Source organism: Pholcus phalangioides, unplaced genomic scaffold, assembly GCF_987345545.1.
Source record: "Pholcus phalangioides strain wild (caught in Gottingen) unplaced genomic scaffold, Ppha-v1.0 ptg000015l_1, whole genome shotgun sequence".
Classification (NCBI taxonomy): domain Eukaryota; kingdom Metazoa; phylum Arthropoda; class Arachnida; order Araneae; family Pholcidae; genus Pholcus; species Pholcus phalangioides.
The window spans coordinates 111,147,761-111,160,706 of record NW_028301608.1 but is presented as its reverse complement, the minus strand read 5'-3'; the positions used below and the strand labels follow the sequence as shown (position 1 = coordinate 111,160,706).

The window sequence follows — 12,946 nt, the reverse complement described above, 5'->3', positions numbered from 1 at the left end:
TCCAACCAAATGTACTTTGGACTTGATCCAAGCGTGGACTTTTTTCGTATAACAGTTATTATATTCAACGCAGAGCTGCTCCCTGCACCGTTACACCCGGGAACTACAAACAAGTTGCTATGTATCAATGGCAACAACTTTGTTGTTTATTCACAGCTGAAGATATCTGCTCTCGCTCACTCAGGATCCAGGAGTAGGGGGGGGGGGGGCATGGAAGAGTTCAACCTTTCCCAGAGGCGTACGCAGGATCGACCAATGGAGGGGCAAAAAAGGCTTGGGGGAGGGGGGCACAAACATTTTCTTCCAGAAATATTTTGAGTTACCACTCTTCAAAAAAGTTCATATACGGATTTTTCTTTCGATATCTTAATTTTTTCACCAAAATGTTAATTTTTTACTAATTTTTGATCGGCTTTTTACGTAAAAAGTTGTCTATCCCTTAAATACGGTATGATCTCCAACGAACCCACACAAAAAAGTCACCCTCTCCCGACTCATCGCCCAGGATTCGTGCCTGCATGATAAGCTTCTATTATTATGCCTGAACTTCATAGCAACAAACGAATCGGAATTGAGTAATGAAGCTAAGGTCAGCATTACACTACAAAAGTTTGATAAAAGTTATTTTAGAAAACTCTTATAATGTAATCCTGGTTTAAGGCTGGTATTACACTATAAAAGTTTCATAAAATTTCATTTATAAAACTTGAAAAATTCAACCATAAGACTATCGGTTGCATTTTCTAAAATGTAACCGATAACATTATTGGTTAAATTATTCAAGTTTTATAAATTAACTTCTATGAAACTTTTATAGTGTAATCCCGGCCTTAGATTCCATCTTGTTGGAAAGAAATTCCGACCCGTCCAAAGATGGGCGGTTAGAAATGAAGAAGAGACCAACGGAGAAGGATGAAAATCATTGAAAATCATCATATCATTATCGACACGAGTAGCATCTATCTAGCTTCGGGGGGGGGGGGGGGCCCTTGGACCTGGTTGGTATCTTTGTACCAACTCACATTAAAAGGCCATGCTTTCTCACATTAAAAGGCAAGGTCGGTCGGTGTCAAACACTGGTGACATTGAAGGACGTTTGCAGATAGAGAGAGAGAGAGAGAGAGAGAGAGAGAGGGGCAAAAATGAGAGACAGTATGAGATGAAATTCGACCTTGGCAATGACACACATTATCTTTGATCTCCAGAAGAAAAAGATGGAAGAACACTCTCTTGCCACGGCTGTTGTAAGAGAAACAAACACGCGAAGGGGATTTTTTTTTTCCGAGTCGATGTGATCATCCTTAATAGAACTCATATGGGGAGGTGAGCATGAGTTCAGGAAACACGCGGCCCGATAAAAAAAAAAGGGGGTCCTAACATTTTATCGGAGGGTGCCAAAAACTGGTTACTTCAGATATCTATCAGATTTCTCTTTTTACTCCTCATTTCGAGTTCACCTTGCTATCGGATGAAATTGCGTAGTTAATACGCAATGTGGGGGGGGGGGGGAGGACACCTTTGCCGGTCAAAAAATTATAATAATGATATTCGTTATTGGAGAGAATAACCGATTGGTTTTAAGGACGCCCTCTATAATGGTCAACTTGTTGTGAAAGAAGATGCAAAAATTCGAGTGTTTGTCGTAGATGATATTATAACGTAGGGGGAATGTTCTTTCACCTTGTAAAATAATCACGCTATCTGAAATGGAAAAAACCCTTTTGACTCCTAAAGTTCCAAATTTATAGGCACTCTTCAAGTATTTTCTTCTAAAAAAATATACTCTTTTTTTTTTAAGGGAATGGCTTTTCGCATGTAGTCTACAAGAATGAATCAAATGAAACAAGAGCAGTAGTTATAATTTGGTTTCTTTTTGTGTTAGTGTGGCGACGTTTTTGTATATATACAGAGCTAACGTAAGGAAAACAACCCCTATTGGGGAGTGAGCTTGCCCCAGGTAGTCGCTCGGAAGCACGTGATATGCATCTGGCGGTCGACCAGCAGTATCGTTCGGCAGGCAATCGGTTGATTTTCATCTGCGTCTGCGAAATGTATATGAGTAAAGAAAAGCAAAACGTAGTGTTATTTATTTTTATTTTTTCAAGTGGCAGAAGAAGTTAAGAGTGCATCGGCGAACGAATGCGGTGCACGGAGAACGTGCACTGTTTTTCAATCACGTGCAGGACTATACTAATCGGTATTCTGCAATTTACTGCTGTTAACGAGGTTGGGTTGAAAACGAAGGCACCATCTATCGGTGGTCGCCACAAACTCGTTAGAGAAAATATCTTGTTATCTATATTCTTTACCTGGTTCGAACTTGGGACATCACGGTAACCTTCACGGTGGTAAACGAGTATCTTACCAGCACTCCACTAAAATCTAAAAACTAAAATTCCGGGACGATAACTGCCGATTGCATCAGGCCACAACTGCCTGTAGCTGGGCATGATGAGGAGAACATTATAATGATTCCAGTGTCAGATATTTCGCCCATGAGTACCGTACACCAGTGGCTCCCAAAGTGTGGCTCGAGACTTCCCTCGGGGATGTTGCGTTAATAATAAAGCAAGGGTGGCCGTGCCACAAAAACAATAAAACCATTCAATATTCAAAATAAGTTGACTTCAATTCATTTTCCCTACGAAGGAACCCAAGAATATTTTGTTACTGGGCACTGCGTTTAGTAATGGTGAGCCTAAGTTTGGTTACACAGTTATCCACTCTGCACCATTACGATGCGTAAGAAAAGCATTCCATTCTAGCTTACGGTTCTGTTGATGATTCCCTGCACAGGATTCAAAGCTAAAAAACATGTGGGTAATTTGAAATTTCATAATGAAACAGTTCTGCCAAATAAATAACGAAATAAAATTTGATTTCATACACCATTGATTACGGAAATTGAAACATACTTATATTAACAACAACAAAAAAGTAATGAAAGTTCTGGAAAAACGGGACGTATGGTTACGGAATGTAGCGGGCAGTGTGTTATCGGAAATTTTAAAGATAGTTTCACTCATCCCTAAAACTTTAAGGGTTATTTTCGTTTAGAGAGGGCTATTTTTTTTCAGTGAGAAAAACTCTATTAAAAAACTACCTAAAAATGTGAAGGGATATTTACACTCCTCAACAAAATTTGGAGGATTAAAATTAAATTTTGATGCGTATTGGGGAACACTACTAGGGGTATAACCGATGAAATACTTGTCAATAACGGGGGTCGCGCTTAAAAAAATTTGGGAACCACTGCCATATATCATTCGCGGAAATATGTGTAACGGCACCACGTAAGCTAATCTAGAATAAGGGTGAAAAAGAAATGAGAGCCGGTGAACATGATGTCTAGCACATCCCGAAAGATATAAGTCACGTATTCGCCTGTCCAAGTTCTTAAACAGGTCAAAAGACTGTTGTGTACACACATGCTCCGTTTCGTTATTATCAGGCGCGATCCCCGAAGCGCATTCGATAAAGGTCAAAGGGATTTCCCGCTACTCCCCTGATTACACAGGACAACAATGAAATTACTTCCGACATGAAAATATACAACTCCGAATGATTTGACCTGCTAAACACGAATATCTCCATGAAAAAGTTTTATTTGTTTTTTAGATATTACCTGTTTCTTTAGATTTACCCCCCTGTTAGCAGTTTAAAAAGTACTTTACGAGCATTATTGTACGACAAGAGAAGTGGTAAGGATCATAGAATATTACCAGGGAAAAATCGGTCAACCTCGATCGGTCAACAAACACGATGCAAAAATAAGTAACGTGTCAGAAGCCGATAAATAAACTATTGTGCTATAATACCGCTTCATTTCTATGCATTCTAGTTGTGTTTCGACAGGGTGTCCCAAAAAAGGACTCCCTGATCTTAAAATGAAATAACTCGGGAACGGTGATCGACAGAAGAATAAAACAAGCGGTATGTTTATTCTAAAAGCCGTAAAAATCTGATACAGAAGTTTTAAATTTAGTTACAAATATTTGCCGACAGGGGGCCGCTGTATGCTTTAATCGCGGTTTGGAGTCCGAGAAATAGGCTATAAAACGTCCTTTGCAAGCAGTCGTTGCAATCACTTCAGAATAGATTCAAAAATGGGAACCTTAATGGGAACCGCCGCACAAACAGTGCGCGAACGAAGAATGAAATTTTCAGTCACTCTCCGTAGTGCCTCAGCGGAAATGAGCATATATCGGCCCTCACAGATCCAATCTTGAAGCTCACCTAGGATTGCTCCGGGAAACGGTGTTCTTCAATTTGTCCTTTGTCCCACAGAAAGTAGTCCCGGGGGAAAAGATCGGGTGAGCATTGAGGCCAATCTATGCCTGTTCCAGTAAATGTGGAGTAGTTTAATGCAATGATACTAGTCCCGAAGTGTTCCTCAAGAAAGGCAAAAGCCATTGTGGTGTGGTGTCTTTGATCCCCCACCTTGAATGAACCACGAAGAGCCTAGTCGATCCTCCGACCCAGGCGACAAACTGTTCCAAAACTGCAACGTACCGTTAAGTAGTGACGTACCGTTTGCGCCATCTCTGTGGTGTGTGTGTGTTGCGAAAAGCGCACATTTTTGAATCTATAGTAATGTGATTGCAACGACTGCTTGCAAAGAACAGTTTATAACCTATTTCTGGGACTCAAAACTGCGGTTACAGCATACAGCGCCCCCTATCGGTAATATTTGTAACTTATTTTGAAACTTCTGAATCAGATTTTTACGGCTTTCAGAATGAATGTGCCGCTCGTTTCATTCTTCTATCGATCACCGTTCCCAAGTTATTTCATTTTAAAATCAGAGAGTCCTTTGTGGGACACCCTGTATGTATTTGTGTTGTGCTTTCAGGAATATTAACGTTTCCCCTTTATACAGGGTGATGCCATAATTTCCCTTGTTGCATTTTGCTGGCGAATCGCTGGTCGTAGAGGCATGCTACCAATTAGCATCCAAATATCGTGTAGAATTCAGATACGCCATTAATATTGAAAGGGGTTGTGTAGTTATTAAAATGCGAAAAATAAACTTTTTATACGGACACCCTGTTTTCAAAACTAAATTACAAAGTTTTTCTCATGTCTCATCTGAGGCGAAAAAAAAAAAAAATTCCACGTGTTTCTAAATGCAATATTCGTAGAGATATTTGAATTCAAAATATCGAAGGGGAAAGTTGGGAAAAAAACAGCGTAAAAACGAGGGAAAGAAGCGTTTTCCGCGTAAGTCTGACAGGCAATATTCATACCTCTTCATCTTGTTCTGTGAAGTGCTCTCCGGTCATCTTGTTGATGCATTGCGCAACGCCAATGACGTCACCTCGAAAATTCAGTATCGGTTGGCACATGACGCTCACGGTACGATAACCAGTGCGTGTATCGATATCTTTGTTGAATCTTGGATCCTGAGGCAATAAAAAATAATAAAACATTAAAAATATGGCTCAAATGATAATTTTCTGAAATTATGATTAAATTATCAGAAATCTTAAAATAATCAATAGATGCGTTCAAATAAATAACGTATGCACCATACACACACACAGTAAGTGCTCTTACTTTATTATGACCACCTGACAGTTTGGAACAAATGAGCTACGGCGTTACACTGTTCTGTAATTTTGGGCATGTGAAGACAATACATACTTGAACTCACACTTTAAAATGCAGATTCGGTCACGTGTATTTTTATTTAAAATTTAAAAAAGAAACTTTTTTTTGACCAACCCTGTATTATAAAAAGCTGCAAAATAATATGTAACGTTCACAGTCAATAATTGCATGCATTTTTGTGAAAATAACTCGTATATTCATGAAGATGTGCATGTTTCTTATGAAAAAATTCCATCGTATGCTTTTTGCTTATAGCAAGTAAAGTTTTCAAACCATTTTTCAGAAAATTTATTCGACATTATACATAAGATCATCTATGAAGAAATATTTAAATTGCAATAATTTAGTATTCGATGAGATATGAGCATTTTAGGTAAATTATTTTTAATTACGCAGGAAACACACGTGTAAAATGTCAAAATGAAAAAAAAAAACTGAAGAAAATAATCGAAATGTTGATTTGTGGGAAATCCCTTATCATCCAACTACTTCCAGCAAGTACCTTAAATTATAGCTTATTGTATCACCAACATCTTTATGAGTTTTTGCGATACTCAATAAAATTTATAGACTCGGCAATCAAATTATGAAAAATAAAGTTGATATTTACTGCGCATGTGCGATTAAAAATGCTCATATCTTATCGAATACTGAATTGCTACATTTTAAATTTTTATACAGTGTGTTTCGTGCACAGTGTCGAATTTTCCGTAAGCTTCGTAAAAAATTAGATGGAAGCTCCGCATATTACAAGCAAAAAACCTGCGATGAGAATTGGAGTTTTTATGAGAAACACTTGTATCTCCTTGAATATACGTGCTATTTTCACAAAAATGCATACAAGTATTACAAAAAGCAAGTAAAATATTCTGTAAAAATTTCTAATCATTTGCAACTTTCCATGGTACAGGGTTGATCAAAATTATTATTTTTTCATTTTTTCTTCATCGGTCCCATAAAAACACACTGGGAAAAGTGTGAGTTTAAGTACAGTACTATCTTTAAATGTGTCCGAAATCACAAAACAGTGTGACACCGTAGCTCATTTGCGTAAAACTGTCAGGTGATCATAACAAAGTGGCCACTTGGTGTATACTTTTTCCCCTCGGTGATGCCCTGCCCATTAAAATTCCTTAAAAGAATGCACTTGAACCCTATGACCTTACTTACTCAAGTCTTTCTTTCATGATGAGTAAAGTTGGGAAGTGCTCGACTTACACACTCGTCATATGACCCTTGTGGTCTTTGTGAGCACGTGACCAGCACGCGTTCCAACAAAACCCTATATGACGGTTTACAAAAAAAAAATCTTATTATTTTGGAGATGAAGATTGATTACTGGCGAACTTGGTTAATTTGAATTTTTGGATAATTCGAATTTTATGAATTCCCTTTGAGTTTTCAATTTAATGTTGAAATTCCCTCCCCCTAATGCTTTGGATGACTCGAAGTTTGATTCAGATAATGCATTTGCAAAATGCCTCTTTTCTCAGAATTCCTGGCTAACTTTCAGTCGTCGTTTTCTTTATTCCGTGGTTTGCTGATCTTTCCCAGAATATAAAATGTAGTCTACATTAAAAAGTTACAATTAACAAACACAAATTCTAAATTTTTCTTTTTTTGGCTCTAAGAAGCAATGATTTCGCTACCAGTTTCACACGCTGCAGCTCGTGTTTTACCGAACCTTTGATGACTTCAATAGCATCTGCCAGTGCCTGCGGATGCTAATGCAAATGCCTTGCGAAATATGGAAGTTTTTGTGTGCGTGTTAATCTTTAAAAGCGGTGATTCTAGCGTTATTGTTCGTTTATTTTGGAATATCAAATGTGTGTGGAGCTTAATAAATAATACTTTTTTACCATTTTTTACCATGTCAAAACGAGGTTCAAACGCTTGTTTGTCTCGGGGAAAAAAAATTGTGGTTAATTCACAGATGCGGACATTAGCGAAGAAGTATAAAATAAAGTCATATTGAATCTGCTTATGATGAGGACGAAAATGAATCTTAAAAAAGCAACAGGTCTCTATTCAAACGCTTGCGGAGGCTACCGACGTGTCAGGAAAAATAAGAAGCTCGAAAATCGCATCTTTCGTGCTCTAAATAAACCTGAACATTTTGTGCAATATTTAAGACCATCCAAAACAAAACGAATGAAAATTACCGATGAAATAATTGTAATTGTCGGGATTGTTTTGCATTTTATCAGGGCCGTCTTAAGAGCATCATCGGCCCCCGGGGAAAGTGATTTTTTTGAAGCCCTACCAGGCAAATTCTCGAAAATTTGAACCAGATATCATTTTTGTGAGCCCCTCGCCCCCCCCCCTTTCTCTTGAGGAAAAACGGCCGTGCCCGGGTGGGTCCATACCTTAAGGCAGCCCTTCATTGTATACAAACAGTAATTGCTACAAGGAGAAAACTGGCATAATAAGTAATAACATAAAAAAAACTATATTAAATTATCAAGATGATTTTTTTTTTGTGTAGTTATAGTTATCTTATATTGATGAATTGGATAATTCAAACTTTTTGCGAAACTGAACTGAATAAGTGGATTTGGAGAAATCAATCCCGATTACCACACTCAGTGCCATCTTAACGCATGGGCCTACCTGGGCACGGGTAAGAAGAGGGGCCTCAGAAAAATGAGAAGTAGTTGAACCTTTCGAGAATTAGAGAGGTAAGGCCTCAGAAAACTCACTTGGCCCGGAGGCCCATGATGCTCTTAAGACGGCCCTGACCACACTTGAAGTGCCGTGAAACGGGGCTATGAAGAATAAATTTGGTTGTGTTTAGACGTGTGTGTGTGTATAAAAAAGTGTGTTTAGAACATAGCTTCTCGAACTTTTCGTTCCATCGCCCCGTGTTCAGAATTTTTTTTTTTTATCATCGCCTCCGAACTCAAGTGAACCCATAGGATCCTATGCTTAGCTTACCCGAAGTTGCCCGTAGCTTCTATCATTCCACAGACTATTCGAATTAACCAAGTTCGACCGTATAATCGATTTTCTTTTGATTGGAGGGAATTTGGTGGAACTGTATCCAATTGGCTCTTATTTTTCAGTTTTATATATTTCTTTTATTATTTTTATTAATACAGGAACATGAAGTCTCACGGTTGCCGACACATGGACGACGCTGTATTTCCGGCGTACGGATATGGAGGCGGAAGGAGGAAATGACCAAACTTCCCGCTACGTTTTTCGCTCTGCAGTTCATTTGGTGCTATTGGTCAAAAAAGCAAGAAAGATACGGCCATGGAATTTCCAGTATTGGGCAATGGCTTAAGATAAGTGGCCGTCACCTACTTTTTCGAAGATCAACATTCGTTACCTTAAAAAAAACCACTAAAATTTACCTAAATACAGTCGACACCGCTTATTAAAATTACGAATGATGTTATCATCTGGGTATTGTTATCACTTTTGCAAAGAACGGAACGGACAAAGACCATAACATGGGAGAAAAATTCGTTTTTTGTTATCGGGACTTGTTATCAAATTTTTTTCCGTCGAAAGTTTTTTTCCGCATTCTGAAGTCTTTTCCCAAGTTTTTTCCCCCTGTAAGTTATCGTTATCAGGCTGCAAGGAACTGTATGTAAGAATCTAGAAGGCGTTCTCTTCCCCCCCCCTCCCCTCCTTATTGACAAACATTTCTGTCCCTACTGTCATAACCATAATATGGCAGTCCATAGTGTTCGCTGTGATCCATATACGGGTGGAGTTGACTCTGCAATGGTTTTCCTATAATGAAGGCAAAGTATGACAAAGAAAAGCTTTCCTTCAGTTGACCAGATTCAAATTTCTTTCCCCGAGATATTTTCTCAAGGGATCTTTGAAACGTATTGTGTGCATTTAAAAAAAAAATCGTAATTTGTGACATGCATTAAACAGTTTCATTCGAACGCCTCGCAATGGCTGATTAACAAAAAAGCAAAATTTTAGCCTGAAGGAGAAAAAAAAAAGTCCCGTTTTAAAATAGAATAAAAAAAATGAAGCGATTAAACACATTTTTTGCAACCAATTATGTGCGAAAGAAATGCAGGTGTCCCATTTTATCAACTCCCGTCCTCAAGTACTTTGACCATGCATCCGTTTGGTTGCACGGGACGAATGGTCAAAGTACTTGAGGACGGGAGTTTCGGATATAGTTAACGTTCGGTTATTATTATCATCAGAAACCCCGAATCCCGGTATGATGACATTAAGCGGCGTAGACTATATTCTGCGCCGCTTAATGTATTCTATGCCAATTCATTGCCGACAGGCAGCGCTAGACTTGCCGTATTAAATGTGAGTCTAATTACTAGAGATCCGCGTAAATTTCTAGAGGAATGTTTACGAGATGCACACACATGTCTGCGACGTAGCAGTAAACGGCAAGATCCCGAGCACCCGGTACATCAGTGTTTCTTAATTTTTTTCTACTGTATCTATCGCTCCTTTTGTACGGTATTTCCTTCTCGTGTCCTCCCAGTCTTATGCCGAGTCCCCTCCTTTTCCATCCAGGAGAGAGACCTTAATCCCCTGACCCCTGAGATACACAAGGCTCAATGAACTTCCTTAATGAACATTTTCGGGAGAGAATTCTGATCCCTAATAGGGCCTCAAAACCACGCCCTCCCCCTGCAAATTGATGTTTTGGGACACCGTACCTTAAACTGGAAGCAAAAGTAAAAAATCAGTCAAAAAATATATTACTGTACCAGAACTCATCATGTACGCTCCCCCCCCCTCCCCCCTCCCCCATGGCCATTCTTAGATGTGCCCATGTGTTAAGTTTACCCTGGTTTATAAGTAGTTTTCCTGAAATCACTCGGATTTTTTTCCCATAGAATCTCCCTTAAGCTGGGTTTTCCTAGGAGCAGGTTACCTGCACCGTGTGCAGCGTGAAAACGCTGATTGGTTAAACAACGTGAATTTCAGGTTTTTAACCAATCAGCAATTTCACGCTGAGCTCACCGTAGAAAACCTTTTCCTAGGAAAACCCGGCTTTAGAAGCTTTATTTCTTCACATCTGAATTTTTTTCTATACAGCTCGTTGCGGCTTCCATAATCGTTTTTCATGGCGCATCTTCCACCCGATTCCCCCTGCGTGCCCCCCTAGAATATCCCAAGACCACAGGGTGGGAACCATCACGGTACATTTACCAAGGAACCTGCTCCGACATTATGTACCTTGTTACGTGCAACTGGAATCACATCCAAACTAGTTCAACTCAAAATCCAGATGCCACCACTATCCTGTTTAGCAGCAGTGTCCGACCTGCGGCCCAGAACCGATATTAATGCGGCCAAACAAGCAATTTTAAAATGAATATTTTTGTAATACCGTAATACTTACTGTTTGAAGTAAACTTCAGTAATTCAGGTGTGGGGGGAAAAAGAGCTTGGTTTGGTTTCTTTTCGACTTTTGGAAAGGGTAAGTTTGGCTTCAAAGTGCCTTTAATCAACAATAGTTTGCATTTCCAGTATGTCCCATATATATTTCAAAACGGTTTCCCAATGCCCTTCAAGAAAGCTGGAAAAGGTAGATCACTTGGCATGCTCTATACACGTGGTCTACAATATCAAATTCGTTTCTCATTATTACCGAACGGTTTGGCAACAAATCGGGCATTGATGGTTCAAACAATGAATTGAAACCGAAAGAGAAAGACGTGAATAGAAATGGGCGTGTGATTATTATGGCGAATCCTCACTCCTAACAGTAGCTCATGGATCCGGTCATCGAAATTCTGTAATATCGGTCCTCAACGCAAATCACGGAAGCATTGGCGCTGAAAAGGTGAGTCACGGATTAAAAAAAAAGCCATCTAATTATCCATGATGCTATTTAATTATATCAGGTGCGCGAATTATTTTTCTCCACTTTCCTTAAACATTATTGCCATCTTTCCAAGTAGTACCAAATTCTAGTTTAGAATTTTCGCCAACTTTCTTCCTCCATATTTTTCAGATTCTCGTACAAATATTTTCACAATACCCGTGTATATATGTTCTATTTCCAAAACCACGTGTCCGTCGCAGACATCCCAAAGTGCGGCTCTGGTTTTAAGCTGATATAAGTTGACCGGTATTTGCATCAACGTCCTAGTCAGTAACAACCACGTGATAGTCGCTCTTACCTGACTAGGTAATATTCTGAAGGAGCAAGGTCGCAAAGAACATTGGCTGATATCTATATCCACGTGATTTCCACTCTTTTGGATTGCAGTAGGAGACGGGGGATAGTTGTCACACTTTTTAGATTCTAATTAATTTTGGGTATGTAATTAAATAAATTCAAATGTTTGATATATGTACATCAAGTTTGAACATTCAACACGTACTAGAGCTTTTTGAGGATACAAAAAAAATCACTCTTTCTTTGAAACATAAATTTTTAGAACTTTCTTGCCGAGTGTGACAATCAACCCCATATACGGGGCAAGTTGTCACAGACCATGGGTACGTTGTCACACCACATTAATTAGGTATTCACTCATTATAAATTATTGAGAAAATGGTAGAACTAAATAAGCTTTATAGAATTTATCACGAATTGTCTTCAACTCTATTTTATTGTCAACCTGCCCATCAAAATAGAAAATAAAGTTGAAATAATTAATTACTTAGGTTTTTATAGATATTTTTTATGTATCCCACTTCTCTTGATTGTTACACTCGAAAATTATGAATGTTGATAACGTAATTATACTACAATTTGTTTGACTTTTACTCATGGTAGCTTTTGAACAGTGATTTTGTCTATTCTGCTAATCGTTACCACTTGTGCACAGTGGCATCTTAAAAACAAAATGGGGTGGGGGGGGGGGGAGGGTTGCAACGGGTCCTACACCACACAGAATGAAATAGAAGTGTCCAAATTAGTGAGAATTTTTATTTACACACATATATGCAATATTTTAAATAAATAAATAAATTCAAGGGGAATCAAAAAATAATAAAAACGAACTGGCGGCCCCATATCCCCCAGACTCACACCTGGAATCAACGCTGAGGGCATATAGCAGAATATTCTCCGAAACTGTAATTTCACAGCCCACATTGAAATAAAATTGATGAATTCACTACAATATAGTATTATTTTTCATTTTTCATACGTAGTGAAATAAATCAACAAAGTGAAGCCAAATTAACCCAATGTAATTCCCTTAAGGGTAAGTTGTTACATGAGACAACTAACCCCGTTTCGTTTGGGACAACCAGCCCCAGATCCACATATTTCAAAAATTTAATCAAGCAACAATTTTTTTTTTTTGTTAACATGGAAGTTTGCAACTTCGGAAAAATAATAGCTTATACATTACATGATAATGCACATACTCGATAAAAG

General features: G+C 38.5%; 1 protein-coding gene across 2 annotated transcripts in view; it reads right to left on the bottom strand.

The window, feature by feature from the left end:
• LOC149077583 (cGMP-specific 3',5'-cyclic phosphodiesterase-like) overlaps nucleotides 1-12,946 on the bottom strand; it is a 265,605-nt gene that overhangs the window by 92,183 nt on the left and 160,476 nt on the right. For both annotated transcript variants that reach the window (XM_089245159.1, XM_089245158.1), the window contains exon 4: nucleotides 5,247-5,402. In XM_089245159.1, the coding sequence (XP_089101285.1) occupies nucleotides 5,247-5,402 (156 nt within the window). The remainder of the gene's footprint in view (nucleotides 1-5,246; nucleotides 5,403-12,946) is intronic.